This window comes from Saccopteryx bilineata, chromosome 5 (assembly GCF_036850765.1).
Source record: "Saccopteryx bilineata isolate mSacBil1 chromosome 5, mSacBil1_pri_phased_curated, whole genome shotgun sequence".
Classification (NCBI taxonomy): domain Eukaryota; kingdom Metazoa; phylum Chordata; class Mammalia; order Chiroptera; family Emballonuridae; genus Saccopteryx; species Saccopteryx bilineata.
Genome location: NC_089494.1, coordinates 45,879,253 through 45,900,963, shown reverse-complemented (window position 1 = coordinate 45,900,963; position 21,711 = coordinate 45,879,253). Strand labels below are relative to the sequence as shown.

The window sequence follows — 21,711 nt, the reverse complement described above, 5'->3', positions numbered from 1 at the left end:
CAGCCTGACCTGTGGTGGCGCAGTGGATAAAGCGTCGACCTGGAAATGCTGAGGTCGCCGGTTCGACCTGGGCTTGCCTGGTCAAGGCACATATGGGAGTTGATGCTTCTAGCTCCTCCCCCCTTCTCTCTGTCTCTCTCTCCTCTCTCTCCCTCTCTGTCTCTCTCCTCTCTAAAAAAATGAATAAATAAAAAAAAAAAAAAAAAAAAAAAAGAATCTAATCAAAAATTGCCAAGCATTTAAAAAGTAGGAAATAATCAAAATCGACCCAGACTGGCCAGTGGTGGTGCTGTGAATTGACTGTCAGCCCAGGACTCTGAGGGCCCCAGTTTGAAACCCTGAGGTTGCCAGCTAAAGCGTGGGCTTGTAGGCTTGAACACAGGCTTGCCAACTTGAGCACAGGATTATCAACATGATCCTAAGATTGCTGACTTGAGCCCAAAGGTTGCTGGCTTGAAGCCCAAAGGTCACTGGCTTGAGTAAGGGGTCACTGGCTCAGCTTCAGCCCCCAGTCAAGGCATGTATGACAAGCAATCAATAAACAACTAAAAGTGAAACAATGACGTGTTGATACTTTTCATGTCTTTCTTCCTCCTCTCCCTTCCTCTCTCTCTCTCTCAAAAAAAAAAAATTGACTTAGAATTGACAATAATTAGCAAACAAGGACATTAACACTTATAATAACTGTCGGGAGCCGATCAACGACTGCTGGCTGGCAAGGTCACAGCAGAAGATCAAAAACTGCTGATTGACAAAGTCACAGCAGAGAAGACCAATGGCTTCGGGGTGACAAAGTCACTGCAGTGAAGACCAACAGCTGCGGGGTGACAAAGTCACCACAAAGGAAAGGCACAACGATACTTCCCCCTTTGACCTTTTGAATTAATCTGGCCTTATATCCCCCCTTTTCTGGGTATGTGCTATTATTTGTAGCACAGGGATAATAGTACCGTGCTTTCCCTGTAGATTTGTAGTAATTTCTTTGGAAATGAGACAGAACGTGTAAGTTCCACAGAAAAGCCTGTAAGCCCCTTGAACTGGGCTCATAAAACATAAGAGGCTGGCCATGATATCCCTCATAAAGGGTTAAGTTTGTAGGAGAATTTCTTCTTATTAATCATGTTAGAAAGAATAAAGTTAGAACTTAACTAGTGTATGAATATAGTAAATGAATAAAGTTTAACTAGACATTAGAATCTTAGGTAAAGTGTAGTGGAGTGGCCTGTTGCATGGCCTTGGATAGGAGTGCAGCTGGCAAGTAAGGAATGGTTTGTTAAAAGACTTGTTTTGTCACTGAAGGCAGTTGCTGGGCTTTTCTCAGCAGAACGTTCTCATGAGATTTTTGTATTTTCCAAGAATAAGGAGAGGAATGTGGTGGGATTCATAGCAGCAGTAGCAACTAATGCCTTCTGATATTGTGTTGCTGCTAGCTATCTTGCAGATGCGCTCTATGTATCTTTGGGTGAAAGTTACTCTTGATACTATGTCAGTTTCTTAAATAGCAAGAAGTCTCGTGGGAAAAGACTTAGGACACTGCATGAACTCAAGGCTATTTGCCTGAGCAAGCGGTGGTCCTTTGCTAGCTCTTGATGATTTCGTCTGCTATCTCTTTCTGCGCCTTCGACTCACAACAACAGTAAAATAGAGTTATTAATTAGTACTAATCTTTTAGAAGTTTGTACCAATATTGTTATTACTATTCAAGTTATTGTATAACTGTACTTTGAATAACTTACCACCTGATTTGTAGTTTATAGATATGAATTAACTGTTATCTGGAAATATGTAACCACAGTGAAACTAAAACAATGATGTATTCAAAATACCATATGATTGTAACTTAGTGTGTGTGCATAAAAAGAAAGCTAGACCAGCATTTAGGGGAGATGCCTGGCAGTAAATGCTAACCAGAGAATAAAGAATTCGGCTCTCTCACTCGATTTTCGCCGACGCCGTCTCCTCCTGTGGGACCCCTGGATCCCCCCTGGGGCTGGACCCCAGCAAATAACTATATCTTATATGTTCAAAAAGTTAAGTACAGGACCTGGGTTTTAAAGAGCATTTTATGAATTTGACTCCACAGGCAAGAGAAGTGAAGGCAAAAATTAATGAATGGGACTACATCAGACTACGAAGTCTTTGCTCAGCAAGAGAAACTGATAACAAAATAAACAGAAAGCCAACTAAATGGGAAATGATATTTTCAAACAACAGCTCAGATAAGGGCCTAATATCCAAAATATACAAAGAACTCATAAAACTCAACAACAAACAAACAAACAGTCCAATAAAAAAATGGGAAGAGGATATGAACAGACACTTCTCCCAGGAAGAAATACAAATGGCCAACAGATATATGAAAAGATGCTCATCTTCTTTAGCTATTAGAGAAATGCAAATCAAAACTGCAATGAGATACCACCTCATACCTGTTCGATTAGCTATTATTAACAAGACAGGTAATAGCAAATGTTGGAGAGGCTGTGGAGAAAAAGGAACCCTCATACACTGTTGGTGGGAATGTAAAGTAGTACAACCATTATGGAAGAAAGTATGGTGGTTCCTCAAAAAACTGAAAATAGAACTACCTTATGACCCAGCAATCCCTCTACTGGGTATATACCCCAAACACTCAGAAACATTGATACGTAAAGACACATGCAGCCCTATGTTTATTGCAGCATTGTTCACAGTGGCCAGGACATGGAAACAACCAAAAAGCCCGTCAATAGATGACTGGATAAAGAAGATGTGGCACATATACACTATGGAATACTACTCAGCCATAAGAAATGATGACATCGGATCATTTACAGCAAAATGGTGGGATCTTGATAACATGATACGAAGTGAAATAAGTAAATCAGAAAAAACCAGGAACTGCATTATTCCATACGTAGGTGGGACATAAAAGTGAGACTAAGAGACATTGATAAGAATGTGGTGGTTACGGGGGGAAGGGGAGAAAGGGAGAGGGAAAGGGGGAGGGGGAGGGGCACAAAGAAAACTAGATAGAAGGTGACAGAGGACAATCTGACTTTGGGTGATGGGTATGCAACATAATTGAATGACAAGATAACCTGGACTTGTTATCTTTGAATATATGTATCCTGATTTATTGATGTCGCCCCATTAAAAAAATTAAAAAAAAAAAAAGTTAAGTACAAACAAAGAAGGTACATACATTTAAAGAAAGACTCAAATGACATTGCTATAGATGAAAACTAAGATGAATGTATAAACTGAAAATATCTGAATGGGATTAAAGACAGATTAGATTTTGCAAAAGAAAAGATTACTGTACTTAAGGACACTGGAATAGAAACTATCTAAAATGGAAAAAAAAATGTAATGGTCCTGTCTGGTTGGCTAAATGGTAGAGTGCTGGCCCAGTATATGGATGTCCTGGGTTCAATTCCAGATTAGGGCAGACAGGAGAAGGAACCATCTACTTCTCTATCCTCCCCCTCCTCTCTCCCTCTTCTCTTCCCACTGCCATAGCTCAGCTGGTTCAAGTGAGTCATCATCTCCTACCCCCCATGACTCCATGGAACCTCTGACCTCGAGTGCTAAAATAGCTTGGTTGCCCAGCAACGGCCCCAGATGGGAAAAGCATCCCTGGTAGGGGGCTTACTGGGCGGATCCTGTCAGGGAGCATGCGAGAGTCTGTTTCCCCTCCTCTCGCTTAAAAAACAAATAAATAAATTGAAAATAAAAATAAAAATTTTAAAAAAAAAACAATGCCTGAATGAGCCTAATAAAAGTTTAAATAGAGTTCCTGAAAAGGGAGTGGGGACAGAAAAGTATATGAAATAATAATTTGGAAAAACTTGACAAGAACTATAAACCTAAGTAGCTCAATAAACACAAGCATAAGAAATATGAAGAAAACTACACTGAGGCACATCATAATCATATAACTCAAAACAAGTGATAAGAAGAAAACCTTAAGAGCAGCCAGGGAAAATAAAAAGATACTTACAGAATACTAAAAATAAGGATGAAACAGATTTCTCATGAGAAACCAAGTAAATGAGAAAACAGTGTGGCAACAACTTTAAAGTACTGAAATCTAAAAATCAGAATAGAACAGAATGCTAAGTGCAGATCTCATCACTGACGTCAACTTTCACCTTAGGAAACTAGAGAAAGAAAAGGAGATAAAACCTAAAGTAGAAGAAAGGAAGTAATAAATATCGGAGCAGAAATAAATGAAAACAAAACCACGTGATTTCTTTAAAGGCCAATAAAATTAATAAACCTCTAATTAGACTGCTCTGAAAAAGAGAAGACACAAATCAATAACATCAAGAATGAGAAGGCCAGGCCCAGGTTGGCTCAGCGGTAGAGCGTCGGCCTGGTGTGTGGGGGACCCGGGTTTGAGTCCCGGACAGGGCACATAGGAGAAGCGCCCATTTACTTCTCCACCCCCAACCCCTCCTTCCTCTCTGTCTCTCTCTTCCCTTCCCGCAGCCGGGGCTCCATTGGAGCAAAGATGGCCCGGGCGCTGGGGATGGCTCCTTGGCCTCTGCCCCAGGCGCTAGAGTGGCTCTGGTCGCGGCAGAGCGACGCCCCGGAGGGGCAGAGCATCGCCCCCTGGTGGGCAGAGCGTTGCCCCTGGTGGGCGTGCCAGGTGGATCCTGGTCGGGCGCATGCGGGAGTCTGACTGTCTCTCCCCGTTTCCAGCTTCAGAAAAAATACAAAAAAAAAAAAAAAAGAATGAGAAGGCCAGACATCACTACAGATGCTACAGAAACTAAAAAGATATGGGAATATTATGAACAACTTTATGCTAACAAATTAGACAAATTCCTTAAAAGACCCAAACTACCAAAGCTTGTGCAAAAAAGAAACAGCTAACTTGACTAGCCCTATGCCTGTTAAAGACTCTGAATCTGTAAAAATCTACCTACAAAAAAAAAAAAAAAAAAAAAAAATACCTCCAGGACTCGATGGTTTCAATGGTGAATTCTAAAAAATAGAAAAAAAACCCAATTCTATACAAACTCTTTCAGAAAATGGAGCCAGAATTACCCTGATACCAAAATAAAGCAAAGACATTTTAAGAAAACCACAGATGATTATTCCTTCATAAAACACATGCAAAAATTCCAAGTAAAATTTTAGCATATCCAATCCAACAACATATAAAAAGGGTAACACATCATACCAGAATGAGATCTGTCCTAGCAATGCAGGGTTAATTTAATGTTGGAAAACCAATCAAAGTAATCATCATTAACAAGCTAAAACAAGAAAACCAAAGGTTATCTCATTAGCTGCAGAAAAAAATATAAAATTCAAAATCCACTCCAAATAAAAACTCTCAGCAATCTAGGAATAGAAGGAAACTTCCTCAACCTATCAGGACATCTATGAAAAACCTATACCTGACATCATAAGTAAATGGAGAAGAACTGAGTATTTTCCCCTAAGATCAAGAACAAGGCAAGAATGTCCACTTACAATAGTTCTAGTCAACACTGATTTAGAGATTTAACCCAATGTAATAAGGCAAGAAAAAAGGAATCCATAATGGAAAAAAAAAAGTAAAGCTGACTTTATTTGTAAATGACATAATTATTGATTTAGGAAATCCAACGTAATATAGTAAAAATCTACTGAAACTAATAAGCTAGCAAGTTAACAGGATACAAATACAAAAATCAACTGTATTTATATATATAGATAACAATCAGAACTAAATTTTTAAAATATCATTTACAACAGTATCAAACAATATGAAATACTTGAACATAAATCTGACAACGGATGTGTAAAGCCTACACACTGAAAACTACAAAGTTGGTTTAAAAGAAATTAAAGAAGACCTAAAAAGAGAAATATAACTTGCTCACAGGTCTGAAGACTCAATAATATTGTAAGAAGTCAATTCTCTCTAAATTGATAGATTCTAGATAATCCAAATCAAAATCCTAGCAGGTTTTAATTGGCAAACACTCTAAAATTGATGTAGAAATACAAAAAAACATCTGTACAGCCAAAACAACTTGGGGAAAAGAACAAAATTGGAAAATTATTACTGTCTGATTTCAAGACTTACTATAAAGCAACAGCAATTAAGACAGTGTGGTATTGGCACCAAGGTCACATAGAGAAAGGTGCAAAGGCAATTAGTAAAGAAACAAGCTTTTTCAAAAAATGATGTGGGAATAATTATATCTCTATATATGAAATAGTAAACGTTGGTCTGTATCTTTGATCCATATCTCAGAGAATATGCAAAAAATAATTCAAAACAGATTACAGATCTGAATGCAAAAATATTTTCCCCTAATAATCTTTTATCTAAAATTAACTAGTGTGTCAGTGTTTCCAGTTAAATATTCTTGCTTCTGTGTTTTCAGATATACTTACTGAACTAATAATATAAACTTTTAGGTATCTCTTGCTATTCTAATTTCTTTTTTAAAAGTTCTTTCATTGCTGTATCTCACACAAGATTCCATCAATTTCTTTAACAACAGTAGAATCTGAAATCTATCAAAATAAGATGATTCTAAAAGTAATTATGATTTATTTATGTTTACCTATTGCAGTTTCTGGCATTGCAAAAAGAGACTTTTCAGTAGCCACCCGGAAATGCCCATGAACTGATACTCCAACTCCCTAGGGAAATAGAAAAAAATGTTTTAAAATACTGTAAAAAATAAATACACCAAGTAAATTCTCTTTATTTTATTGAATTTATTGGGGTACAGGTTTCAAGTGTACAACTCAATAAAGCATCATCTGCTCACAGCATCGTGCACCCATCGTCCAGAGCTAGTGTCTTTCTGTTCCCATCCCCCCCACCGTTCCCCACCTCCACTTACCCCTAATCCCCCTTTCCCTTTAGCTATCACCACACTGTTGTCTATGTGCATTATATACATACATACATATATATACATATATATATATCTTTTGTTTTTGCTTAATTCCTTCAACTTTCTTCCAGTACCCCAACCCCTGCTCCTCTGATAGCTGTGGAATTATGTTTATATTTCACAGGAATTTCTTTCAGGAGGATAAACTAAAGGCAAACACCAAACCACAAAATTCCATAAAAGCTTACGGGGAAAAAAAGCACATGGGTGTCCTCAGCATTGGGAATAGATTTGTTTTAGCTAAGATGTTTTCACTCAGTATTCCGTGTTAAGCTTCTTGTCCTCTTCCCCAGATCCTTCTCATTTCAAACTAGACGCAGCATTATAGAATATTGACTTCTCAGAACCACTGAGTGTATTAGTGGAACCAATCATTAAAAAAGCACAACCAAGCTACTCTAGCAAATTTCAGTAGCTTTAAGTAGAATATTAACATATTTTATTTATTCATATATTTCATCAAATAAAATAAGCAACATCATTTTTTCAGATACAATGGGCCAACCATATAACTCTTTAAAAATGGTTACTAAAACACAAGCTTTAGAAAATAAAGACTGGCTGAAAGTCTCTATCACTGACTTGTTGAATGTCACTGAAAAAGGCAAAGTTGATATAGTCATCTTTAAATAAACATATTTGAAAAAAAAAAGACATTTGAATAAAATAAGTAAGAGATACACACATGATGATAAAGTATCCAAATTTATGTCAGTGGTCACAATGTAACATTCATTTCCTATGATATGTTCTTTTCACGTTGTTGAGAACTTCTACAAGATTTAGTTCTCAATCTTTCTAACTTGTGTACTTTATCTTTGATAATGCAGAGTTAAATAAGTTAAAAAATGTAAAATATCTGAAACAATGTTAGGCACTTAAGAGTTGTTAAGTGTGAGCTCAATAGAAAGGGCCTCATTTCTATCTGATAATTCTAACTTTTCATTAAATTTCCTCAAGTCCTTCATGTGATTTCAACTAAGTTCAGCTATTTAAAAGTTCTTAAAACTTTAAACCTTTTTGAGAAAATATTCAAAAATACAAGCAATTTCTTATAAATGTTATGTATTATAGGCCATAGAAATGAATAAAATTCTTCATTCAATACCTATATTATTCTTTGGTGTCAATTTAAATCCACAATGTTTGACACTCTCTGTAAAGACAAATACCATGTTATAGGTACTCTATTAAGACAGGCCCTGGCCGGTTGGCTCAGTGGTAGAGCGTCGGCCTGGCGTGCAAGGGGTCCCGGGTTTTGTTTGTTTGTTTGTTTTTTTGTACTTTTTCTGAAGCTGGAAACGGGGAGAGACAGTCAGACAGACTCCCGCATGCGCCCGACCGGGATCCACCCGGCACGCCCACCAGGGGCGACGCTTTGCCCACCAGGGGGCGATGCTCTGTCCCTCCGGGGCGTCGCTCTGCCGCGACCAGAGCCACTCTAGCGCCTGGGGTAGAAGCCAAGGAGCCATCCCCAGCGCCCGGGCCATCCTTGCTCCAATGGAGCCTTGGCTGCGGGAGGGGAAGAGAGAGACAGAGAGGAAGGAGGGGGTGGGGGTGGAGAAGCAAATGGGCACTTCTCCTATGTGCCCTGGCCGGGAATCGAACCCGGGCCCCCCGCACGCCAGGCCGACGCTCTACCGCTGAGCCAACCGGCCAGGGCTGGGGTCCCGGGTTTGATTCCTGGCCAGGGCACACAGGAGAGGCACCCATCTGCTTCTCCACCCCTCCCCCTCTCCTTCCCCTCTGTCTCTCTCTTCCCCTCCCACAGCCGAGGCTCCATTGGAGCAAAGATGGCCCGGGCGCTGGGGATGGCTCCTTGGCCTCTGCCCCAGGTGCTAGAGTGGCTCTGGTCGCAACAGAGCGATGCCCCAGAGGGGCAGAGCATCGCCCCCTGGTGAGCAGAGCGTCGCCCCCTGGTGGGCGTGCCGGGTGGATCCCGGTCGGGCACATGCGGGAGTCTGTCTGTCTCTCCCCGTTTCCAGCTTCGGAAAAATACAAAAAAAAAAAAAAAAAGACACAGTCAGATATCCAAACTACAGAACAACTTTCATTCAGAACCACCTGAAACCTAACTGAATGGAAATCCTACAACTAGGGTTTTAAAGAAGCCACATCAAGACTGATAGGAGGGGTGAAGATGCAAAACAGGTTGGACCCATACCCATGAGTGGCCAATAAAAATTGAGAGGGTTATCTCAGCTGCGAGGGTCCTCCTTGAGAAGCGAGGACTCCCAGCCCCACACCAGCACCCCCAGCAGCCCAGGGTTCAAGTGTCTAGAAGAGAAGTACATATAACTCCTGGCTGTAAAAACCAGCAGTGACTGTGGTTGAGTACATACATCAACTGTAGTTGAAAAAAATGATTTAAAATTTAAAACACAAACATACACACACAAGACACAGTCAACTGACATTATTAACCAAATTAGAGTATATATACTTCAAGATTATATAAAATTTTAAAATTTTTAATAAAAACATTACTAGTTTTAAAAAATAATTTTTGTATCATTTTAAGAGCCTTTGCCTCACCTTCTATTATTCACTTTTAGTTTATCAGATTCTAATTGAAAGTTATGTTCGGAAATGTTTGCTAAGAGTTTAGAGAGAGTTGGACTGGATCTGCAGTTTTCAGCCTACGTTCTTTTGAGCCCTAGGGCTCTGAAGAGCTGCCTCCATCTGGGTCTGCACATCTGGGAAGATGTCCAGGCTTCCCTGACTGACCCTGCCTCAACCACACTCCTTAGGTATTGCCCTCTACCTCTTTTAATTAACTTTGAATCCCAAAAGCAGCATATGACTCTATCTCCCTCTATTAAATACTTATATATAAGGTAAAATCTGATCACAACCTCCAATCCCAGTCTCCTCTCTCTCCCCAGAGGCATAATGACTGAACTAGGGATAGGCACTGGACCCAAGGGCAGTCTACCGAGGCTACATGGAATTCTAGGGCCTGAGCAGCAAAGGGAAAAGAAAAGTGTGTTAAAAAAGATTCTCACTCCTAGGTATTAAACTAAAACTCAGTGGCAGCTGTGAGTTGATAACAGCTTAAGCAACTTAAAGGTCATTTGAAATTTGAGCTGAAGAAGACATGACCCCCAAAGGAAAGCTGAAATTATGTGGGGTAACCACCAAAAAAAAAAAACTGAGAAGGCTGCATATAGCTCATACAATACAGAGAACAAACATATAAAAAAAACAGCAGAGATAACTGAAAAGAGGGAAGAGAGACAAACAAATCTGCCTTAAATCTACACTTGTAGTCCAAATTTTCAGGAAGACAAGCTATGCTGTGGCTGTCATCTCTGGGTTCCCGTTTGATCCCTACACTTGTTTAATAGCTGCTCCGTTCTCTTTTCTGGGTCTGTGTGAGTGGGGTTCTGTTGTTTTCAATTTAAAAAGTCTCTCACCACATTTTCAATTAGGACCAGACCTATATCCTGGCACGCTTCAGCATCACACAACATAAGCCTCTTTATTCCTTTAACCCCTAGAACATATTCATTCCAATACCACTCTGCTTTTTTCTCCTAACACTGCTCTTCCTGACTAGCCATTCCCATTTTACTTTCTGGAACACTCACCAATAACTTGAAATTGTCTTTCACATTTTAGCCATTCTAGTAAGTGAATGTTAGTATATCATTATGCTTTCAATTTACATTTCCTTGACGATTAATTTACACAGGGGGCCAGTTCACTGTCCCTCAGACTGTTGGAGGGCCGGACTATAAAAAAAACTATGAACAAATCCCTATGCACACTGCACATATCTTATTTTAAAGTAAAAAAACGAAACAGGAACAAATACAATATTTAAAATAAAGAACAAGTAAATTAAATCAACGAACTGACCGGTATTTCAGTGGGAACTACGGGCCTGCTTTTGGCTAATGAGATGGTCAATGTCCGGTTCCATATTTGTCACTGCTAGCTGTAACAAGTGACATGACACACTTCTGGAGCTGTGAGGCATATACCCCGTGTCACCAGTAGTACCGTATGTGAGCGACACCACGCTTTGCGGCACCACCACATACAGTACTCCAGGAGCACAGGATGCGGATCTGTATCCTGTTCCTGTGCTCCTCTCACTGACCACCAATGAAAGAGGTGCCCCCAGGCCCTGGCCGGTTGGCTCAGTGGTAGAGCGTCGGCCTGGCATGTGGGAGTCCTGGGGTTCAATTCCCGGCCAGGGCACACAGGAGAAGCGCCCATCTGCTTCTCCACCCCTCCCCCTCTCCTTCCTCTCTGTCTCTCTCTTCCCCTCCCACAGCCAAGGCTCCACTGGAGCAAAGTTTGCCCCAGCGCTGAGGATGGCTCTGTGGCCTCTGCCTCAGATGCTAGAATGGCTCTGATTGTGGCAGAGCGATGCCCCAAGATGGGCGGAGCATCGCCCCCTGCTCCGCCCCCTGGTGGGTATGCCAGGTGGATCCTGGTCGGGCACATGCGGGAGTCTGTCTGACTGCCTCCCCGTTTCCAACTTCAGAAAAAAAGAAAGAGGTGCCCCTTCCAGAAGTGCGGTGGGGGCCGGATAAATGACCTCAGGGGGCCGCATGTGGCCCGTGGCCTGCAGTTTGGGGACCCCTGATTAATACAGTTGAGTGCTTTGTCACATTTATTGGCTATATGGAGAGCCTCTTTGTAAAATACCTATTCTAACCTATTGCTCACATTTTCCCATTGGATTTTCTTTATTAATTGGTAGAAATTCTTTATACATTTTGGATACAATTCCTTTGTCATATATATGTCAAATATACATCTATATACATCTAGATATATATAATATGTATATCTAGATATATATATAATGTTTTATATTATATATATATTACCAGTGCCCTTAAAAAATATATATCTAGATGTATATATATCTAGATATATATTCATTCCAAATACCTTTTGTCAGTCTGTTGCATGCCTTTTCACTCTACTAATGATGTCTTAATATTGTCTTCTTGGATAGAAGTTTGTAATTTTAATACAGTCTTATTTTTGCTTATAGTGTATTTAGTGTATTATTTAAGTAATCCTTCCTACCCTCAACGCCTAGCATAAGCTATGTTCCAAACATTCAGGATTTTCTAGTTAGCTTTCTGTTTTTGATTGCTACTTTAACTCCACCAGGGCCAGAGAACCTAGCCTGTAATATTAATCCTTTTAAATGTTATAACTAATTCTTTTTTTAAGATTTTATTTATTTTACTGATAGAAGGGGGGTACAAGATGTATCAACTCATAGTTGCTTCACCTTAGTCATTCAATGATTACTTGGTTGTTCAATTTCAGTCCAGCTTCATATTTAGTTATAAACTGAGAGTTTTACACAAGTCATTCTAAAATATCTTTCTATAGCTGGTTATAATCAATAAAATTATTTTCAGAATCTGACCTTAGTGATCTTCAAACAGTGAGAAGCTTAACAAAGTTACAACATATTAAGCTAAACCCTACCTACTAAGGAAAGAAACATTGGAATTTAGGGTTTTCCAAATTGGGCCCCTAAGAGTTAGCATGAAGTGGATTCAGATGAGATCGAGCGCATTCAGGGTGGTACGGCCGTAGACAAGTGTGATGTGGATTCAGACCAGCCCTCACTTGGAGTGAAGTTCAGCTTCAAATCCTCCCACTCCTGACTGGACTGGGTTGATCTGGAATTGCTAGTGCCCTTAGTCTAGACAACTACTAGAAACAAAAGTACATCTTAGAAAAAGATAATACATTCTAGGGCTCAAATAACACTCAAGTAGAAATAACTCAGAAATAACCAGTATTCAATTAGAAATAATCCATCACATAAGACCACATGACTAAAACCAAAGAGAAACAATACACAATAGAAACAGATTCATAACACATATAAACGTAGATTTGTTGTATCTAACCATTTTATAACTAGCAAATGTTCTTCTGTATCAAGTAAAGTTTTTGCTACAAATGTACCTTGATACTAAAATATCTCTATCAGTTGTCTTTTAGTGTTGATATTGTATTCTTTTTCTACCCTTTTACATTTAACCCTTCCATTCCTTATATATATGATTTCCCAAGCACTCTGAACTTCTTTTTAACCTGTATTAGAATCATCATTGCAGTACTGTGCTGACATTGTGCATATAAAGTAAAATGAATTAGAACAATATTTATAATCTATTATAAAGACAGCTAATACGGACAAGTATAAATAATAACTGAACAAAAACAGAATAAATAAATGTAGAAATGTAGTCAAACTCATCCTCTGTCACAAGAGTAACAATGTACTTATTTAAATTTTGGCATCTCCTAAAGCCAAAACTTAGGCAAGCTCAGACTTATTTTTTAATTAGGAGACATAGCTAGATGAGTTTCCAGACTGTTCAATGTTGGGGGGGGGGGGGGGGGAATAACCTGGCATAGCTTTATTTAAGACTTTTAAAGAAGATCTAATTATTTTAAAAGCACAGTAAAGCCATTAAAATGCAAGTATGTCAACCAGTAACTACAAATAAGCATTCACTTTTATTATTTCCATATAACTACTATTCTACATAAAAAGCAACAATTTTTTTTTGAAATTGATAATTATAAGGATATTTAAAAGTAATTTGACATACAGTCATCCACTCTATGATTTACATTAATGGCAAGATTAGATCCCCAAACACACACACAAGAACACATATAACAATTTAATTTGGTGCTTGAATAAGAAATGTCCAGATAATAGTATTGTATCAGTGTTAAATTTCCTGATTTTTATGTCCTTATTCTTAGACAATACACACTGAAAATTTTGGCAATAAAGGATTATAAGGTCTTCAACTTCCTCTCAAATACTTCAGGAAAAAATTATTCATCAATAAATGTGGGAAGAGGAAGAGAGAAAAAAACAATTGTGGAAAAGAAGAGGAAATAGTTCTTTGCACTGTTCTTGCATCTTTTCTGTAAGTTTGAAATTGTTTCACAAAAAAAAGTTTTTAAAAATTAAAAATAAATGTTCCAAAGTGAAAAGCCCTAACAACCACAGTTAAGAAAACAACAAACTCAGAAAGGCATACAATGGGGCAATGTGATGAGTGCTCACACAAAGAGTCATGGATTTAAATTCTAATCAGAAAATGCGTAAGCTGCTGCCCAGAATAAACACTACATCAGTATCAGAGATTATGTGTCTTTCCCCACTATTTATAATAATTTAGGATTATAAATAGTGCTTTGATATGGATATATACCACTGTTACAAATTCAAATAGATTTTTCATCATACTTTATTTCACTGTACTATAAAATTTAACATCACAGAGCTATAAGTTTAATAATATATTTCTGGGATGCTAGAAGTCTAATCTATAGGCTCCACAGTAAAGACAAAGACTTTTTATTATACTCCATTAATATTAATAGGCTATTACTGCATATTAATGTTAGCATATTGATTATATAAATATTAATATATTTTCATATATTAATAAACATGTCATCAGCAAACGCATGTTTAATCCTGCTTTAAATGCATATAATTCACATTATTTTGGATGAAAATTGTATTCAACAGAAAAAAGTAAAGCAGAAATATTTATATTTAAGAGTCTATCATTCTTTAAGGTATAGCTTTACTTCAAATTAAAGAACTAGGCAGATATTTGAAAGTACTTAGAGTAAATCTTAAAAGTTTTCATTATAAGGAAAACAATTTGTTAACTATGTGTGGTGATAGATGTTAACTAAACTTACTGTGGTAATCATTTCATAATATATACATATATCAAATCATTACATTGTATACTTAAAAGTAATACAATGTTATGTGTCAATTATATCTCAATTAAAATAACCCAGGGGGCCCTGGCCAGTTGGCTCAGCGGTGGAGCATCGGCCTGGGGTGTGGGGGACCAGAGTTCGATTCCCGGCCAGGGCACATAGGAGAGGTGCCCATTTGCTTCTCCAACCCCCCCCCTTCCTCTCTGTCTCTCTCTTCCCCTCCCGCAGCCAAGGCTCCATTGGAGCAAGGATGGCCCAGGCGCTGGAGTGGCTCTGGTCGCGGCAGGGCGACGCCCCAGAGGGGCAGAACATCGCCCCCTGGTGGGCAGAGCATCGATCCTGGTGGGCGTGCCAGGTGGATCCCGGTCGGGCGCATGCGGGAGTCTGTCTGACTGTCTCTCCCCATTTCCAGCTTCAGAAAAATGCAAAAAAAATTTTAAAAATTAAAAAAATAAATAAATAAAATAACCCAGGGGAGGCCCTGAACAACTGGCTCAGTGGTAGAGCATTAGCCGGCATGTGGAAGTCCTGGTTTCTATTCCTGGCCAGGGCACACAGGAGAAGCGTCCATCTGCTTCTCCCCCTCTCCTTCCTCTCTATCTCTCTCTTCCCCTCCTGCAGCCAAGGCTCCATTTGAGCAGAGTTGGCCCAGGCGCTGAGGATGGCTCCATAGCCTCCACCTCAGGTGCTAGAATGGCTCCAGTTATAATGGAGCAAAGCCCCAAATGGGCAAAACATCACCCCCTGGTGTACTTGCCAGGTGGATCCCAGCTGGGCACATGCAGAAGTCTGTATCTCTGCCTCCCTGCCTCTCACTTCAGAAAAATACAAGAAACAAACAAACAAAAACCCAGGAATAGAAATATGAATTTTACCTCCTAGTCTAGAAACCTGGAAGTAATCCTTGCCTCCTTCTCCCTTTTATCCCTCACATGGCCCTGGGCACTGAGGATGGCTCCATGGCCTCACCTCAGGTGCTAATATATAGGTTGGTTGTAAGCAACAGAGCAACAGCCCCAAATGGGCAGAGCATCACCCAGTAGGGGGCCTGCTGGGTATATCAGTCAGGGCAGATGCAGGAGTCTGTCTCTCTGCCTCCCTGCCTTTCATTTAATAATAATAATAATAATAATAATTAGCAAACTACATTCAACAATACATTAAAAAGATCATGTACCATGATCAAGTGGGATTTATTCCTGTGATGCAAGGATGATTTAACATATGGAAATCAGCAAGAATGATTTAACATATGCAAATCAATGTGATATACTACATTAACAAAATGAATAAAAATTATATAATCTCAATACACAAAAAAGCATCCAACAAAATTCAATTATCTTTTTATAATAAAAACACTAAACAAATTAGGTATATAGTCATGCACCACATAACGACATTTCAGCCAATGATGGGCTGCATATACCACTATGATCCCATAGATTATAATGGAACTGAATATTTCCTGTCTAGTGATGTTGTAGCACAACTACTTATGTGTTTGTGGTGATGTTGTAACAAACCTACAGTTGTATGAAAGTATAGCACATACAATTATGCACAGTATGTAACAATTGATAATGACTATGCTACTCATTTATGTATTTATTATACTATACTACACTATACTATACTTTTTATCATTATTTTGGAGTATACTCTTTCTATTTATAAAAAGTTTGTCGTAAAATATTAGACTGTGTCCTACTGGCAGCAGCCTCATATATATCTCATGCTTGCTGCCATTTCTTGACTGCATCATTTTCTCTTGTGCTTGATTTAATCTCATGGTTTTTTGTTTTGTTTTGTTTTCAGTGTGCTATACAGGAGCAATTAGCTATATCATATAGCCTAGGTGGACAGTAGGTTATACCGCTTAGGTTTTTTTAAGTACGTGCTATGATGTTCACTTAATAAGGAAATTGCCTAACAACATATTTCTCAGAATGTATCCCTATCTTTAAGCAGCATATGACTGTAGATTGAATGTAACTCAGCATAATAGAGTCCACATATGACAAGCCCATAGCTAACATCATAATCATTAGGGTAAAATTAAGCCTTTCCTCTAATATCAAGAATAAGGGCCTGACCAGGTGGTGGTGCAGTGGATAGAGCATCGGACTGGGATGCGGACAACCCAGGTTCGAGACCCTGAGGTCACCAGCTTGAGCACGGGCTCATCTGGCTTGAGCAAAAAGCTCACCAGCTTGGACCCAAGGTCGCTGGCTCAAGCAAGGGGTTACTTGGTCTGCTGTAGCCCCACCGTCAAGGCACATATGAGAAAGCAATCAATGAACAACTAAAGTGTCGCAACAAAAAACTGATGATTGATGTTTCTCATCTCTCTCCGTTCCTGTCTGTCCCTATCTATCCCTCTCTGACTCTCTTTCTGTCTCTGAAAAAAAAAAAAAGAATAAGGATGGCCACTAGGAATCCTAGCCAGAGCAATTAGGCAAGATAAAAAAGGCACCTAAATATAAAGGGAAAAAGTAAATTGTCTCTGTTTAACATGACATATTATATATATAAAATCCTGAAGATTGTTAGAATAAGCAAATTCAGTAAAATTACAGGATACAAAATCAATACACAAAAATCAGTTGTGCTTCGATATAATAACAAACTTTCAGAAATAGTAATTTAGCCTGACCAAGCGATGGCACAGTGGATAGAGTGTCGGACTGGGATGTGGAGGACCCAGGTCAAGACCCCGAGGTCGCCAACTTGAGCGCGGGCTCATCTGGTTTGAGCAAAGCTCAGCAGCTTGGACCCAAAGTCGCTGGCTTGAGCAAGGGGTTACTCAGTCTGCTGTAGCCCCCGGTCAAGACACATAAGAGAAAGCAATCAACGAACAACTAAGGTGTCACAACAAAAGCTAATGATTGATGCTTCTCATCTCTCTCTGTTCCTGTCTGTCCCTATCTATATCTCTCTCTGACTCTGTCTCTGTAAAAAAAAAAAGAAGAAAAAGAAATTTAAAAAGCAATCCATTAACAATTGCATACAAAAGAATAAAATACCTAGGAATAAATTTAACCAAAGAGGAAGAAGATCTATACATTGAATAAGATATTGATGAAAGAACTAAAAAAGACCAAAATAAATAAAAAGATATTATGTGCTTATGGTTAGAAAAATATTGTTAAAATGTCCATACTATCCAAAGCAATGTACAGAGTCAGTAAAATGCCTATCAAAAATCCAGTGGCATTTTACACATTAACAGAACCACCTTAAACTTTGTAAGGAACCATAGAATATCCCAAATACCCAAAGCAATCTTGAAAAGGAACAAAGCTGGAGGCATCACACTTCCTGATCTCAAACTTTATTACAAAGCTATATTAATTAAAACACTACAAAACTGACAATAAAAACAGATCAATCGAACAGAGTATAGAAATCCAAACATACACATTCAATTAATTTTCATCAAAGGAGTCAAGAATATAGACTGCAGAAAGAACAGTCTCTTCACTAAATTGTGTTGGGAAAATTTCACATCCACATGGAATAAAATAAAACTGGACCCCTATTTCACACCATAAACCAAAATCAACTCAAAATGAATTAAAGACTTGAATGCAAGCCCTGAAACCATAAAAATCCTAGAAAAGAACACAGAGTAAGTTCCTTGATGTTGGCAATAGTTTTTGGGGGTGTGACAGCAAAAACAAAGGCAAAAGAGCAAAAACAAGTAAACTACATAAAACTGAAAGCTTCTGCACAGCAAAGGAATTATCAACAATGAAAAGACAACCTAGGGAATGGGGAAAAGGTTTGCATACCATATCTCCAATAAGGGGTTAATACTCAAAATATTCAAGGTACTCATACAACTCAATTACAACAACAAAATCTGATTAAAAAGTGAGCAAAGTATCTAAAGAGACATTATTCCAAAGAGGACATAAAAAATGGTCAAGAAGTACACAAAAAGATGTTAATAATTATAAGGAAAAGGCAAATCAACACAACAAGGTACTACTTCACACCTGTTATAATGTCTATTATCAAGAAAACAAGAGACAACAAATGTTGGCAAGAATGAGAAGAAAAGGAAACCCTGTACACTCTTGGTAAGAATGTAAACTGGTAAAGACACTATCAAAAATAGTACGGAGGTTCCTCAAGCAATTAAAAACAGAACTACCACACCATCTGTACTAAAGTAAGCTGAACTCAAAAGTTTCTTTAAAAATCTTACTTCAGGCCCTGGCCGGTTGGCTCAGCGGTAGAGCGTCGGCCTAGCGTGCGGAGGACCCGGGTTCGATTCCCGGCCAGGGCACATAGGAGAAGCGCCCATTTGCTTCTCCACCCCTCCGCCGCGCCTTCCTCTCTGTCTCTCTCTTCCCCTCCCGCAGCCAAGGCTCCATTGGAGCAGAGATGGCCCGGGCGCTGGGGATGGCTCTGTGGCCTCTGCCCCAGGCGCTAGAGTGGCTCTGGTCGCAACATGGCGACACCCAGGAGGGTCGCAACATGGCGACGCCCAGGATGGGCAGAGCATCGCCCCCTGGTGGAGACAGAGCGTCGCCCCTGGTGGGCATGCCGGGTGGATCCCGGTCGGGCGCATGCGGGAGTCTGTCTGACTGTCTCTCCCTGTTTCCAGCTTCAGAAAAATGCAAAAAAAAAAAAAAAAAAAAAAAAATCTTACTTCAGTTAATAAATTTCATCTGTTCTTTCATAAACTATCAAGTTCTATCAAGTAATTAAATATTGTTAAGAAAAACAGCTTTTATTGTAATAAAGAATTTCTTAAAATGTCATCTATTCAACTGTTATAGCAACAGAATAAAAACAAACAGAATACCTTTTAAAAATGAATAAAGATGTACTTCTTATGTCTTACAGACCTTTGCATTGTATTAACATAATCTTTGAGGACTGTTTATTCTTTTCATAAGAAAAGGCCATGTCTCAATCAGTGACTAATCTTACTCTGATTCAGTAGCTCCCACTTAATTGAGCATTGATCCCTAGTCAATTTTCCAGGTGGCTTGGTTTGTGTCCCAATATCATTTGGGTATTGTATATGCTCATTGTTTCCATTCCAATTCCCACTTCTCTAATCATTAGACTATACCCTTTCTAAATACACCTTAAAACTTTTAATTTTCCATTATATTGATCACAAAACTCTTTTGCTAATGGCATCTAAGAATACTTTGAAAACCATAAAAATAATACCATATTGCACCCATAATTTGAATTGGCTTGGGGAACTAACTTTGTTTCTATTGTAAAATGCATTGGAAGGAGAAAAAAGGAAAGGAGAGAGAAAGAGAAGAAAAAAAAAACTTCAAAAGTTCTTTAAATCCAATTCAATTGAGAGGGAAATGTTGGTAATATTTAAGAAATTTTCTCTGTTCTATAAATACTTAATTTTTAAAGCAAATTTGCATTTCTGTTAATATGTAACTTCAAAAAATATAACTTCAGATATTTAAAATAAAGGGTAAAGAAATTTAAAAATTTGTCTTCCTAGGGAACAGAATCAACTATTCTTTCAAACTATTCATAAAAAAATTGGAATGACATCTTACACAATTTTGACCAACCAAGTGAAGAAGTACTCAGAAACATTTATTTTTATTTTACTGTACACCAAAATATTGAGTAAATTTTTTGCATTTCTGAAATCTGAAATACAACAGAATTAGCCATCCCTTCTACTAAGTGCTATGTCCTTTTCATGGTAGAAAGCAAACGGTAAAACTGTCATCTTCCTTGCTGGAAAAAAACATTTTCTATACTAAAAGGAAAAGAAAAAAATCAAGCTCAATGGTGCCATCTTTTGGACTGTTCAAGTTTTCTTAAAATTCTTTCTTATATTATAAGAAACAATTTACAGTAAGCCCCCAAATTACAAACATCCAATTTATGTACAACGCATACTTACAGAGTGCCATAAAGGATATTGGTAAGCAACTGCAATTGTACATCAGTGAAAATGATATCAAAATTACTTGACTCCCATGGCAAAGAACCCTCTAACGAAGATCTTATGGAACTAGAGTAGCAGATGATAGCATTTAGGAAAGAAAAGAGACCTAGAAACTCCATAACCAAAAATGTGTTCTACAAAAGAGTTAGCTGATGCTATTAATCTCATTGAAATGCAAATGCAAAGTTAGAGGAGCAAGATCCCGATACAGAGAGGTTCACCAAAGTTTAAAGTTTACCGTACAGTTACTGAAAGCCTGAGATGCTACAGGGCCATTAATGATGAGGAAAAGAAAAGCTCAATACAAACCTCCTTTGACACCTACTTCAAGAAACTGACTCCAGCAGCAGAATCAAACCCTGACTCTCTAACACCAGTCCCATCTTCTCCAACAAGCCTATCATCTTCTGCATTATCCAAGATTGATTAAGGTTGTGTTTGAAAATGTTTAAGCATTTATGCATACAAAGGTAAAAATAAATACTATGTTAAAACAAACATCAACGTTGCATTTATAGGTAAATGTACCTGTTCCAACTTATATACAAATTCAACTTGAGAACAAACCTACAGAACCTAATTCATAACTCAGGACTGCTTGATCAGAATCATGATAAAGACAATTACAATTGTATCTTTTTAAAAAAAATATTTTTATTCATTTTAGAGTAGACAGAGAGTGAAATAGAGAGAGAGATAGAGAGACAGAGAGAGAGAGAGAGAAGGGGGGGAGGAGCAGGAAGCATCAACTCCCATATATGCCTTGACCTGGCAAGCCCAGGGTTTTGAACCGGCGACCTCAGCGTTCCAGGTCAATGCTTTATCCGCTGTGACACCACAGGCCAGGCCAGTATCCTTTTCTGAAATCATATTTGCCTATCTTATTCTCATACTTTCATATTATTATAAAATTTTAAATTATAATTAACTATATATTAAAATAATAGTAATGAAGTATTTAAAAATACTATGTATAATAAAATTCTTCTAAAAATCCTGAAAATAAAGGTCTTTTGAATAACAAACTCCATGTTCTCAACATCTTATGGTAGTGGTTCCTAAAGTAAGGAGCTCCACTATCATCAGCATCATCTGGGAACGTGTTAGAAATGCAAATTC

At 38.4% G+C, this 21,711-nt stretch overlaps 1 protein-coding gene across 2 annotated transcripts in view; it reads right to left on the bottom strand.

Annotated features, from left to right (window-relative positions):
* The window catches only part of HIBCH (3-hydroxyisobutyryl-CoA hydrolase), an 86,038-nt gene that overhangs the window by 25,076 nt on the left and 39,251 nt on the right, over nt 1-21,711 (bottom strand). For both annotated transcript variants that reach the window (XM_066233147.1, XM_066233150.1), the window contains one exon: nt 6,552-6,630. In XM_066233147.1, coding sequence (XP_066089244.1) covers nt 6,552-6,630 — 79 coding nt within the window. The remainder of the gene's footprint in view (nt 1-6,551; nt 6,631-21,711) is intronic.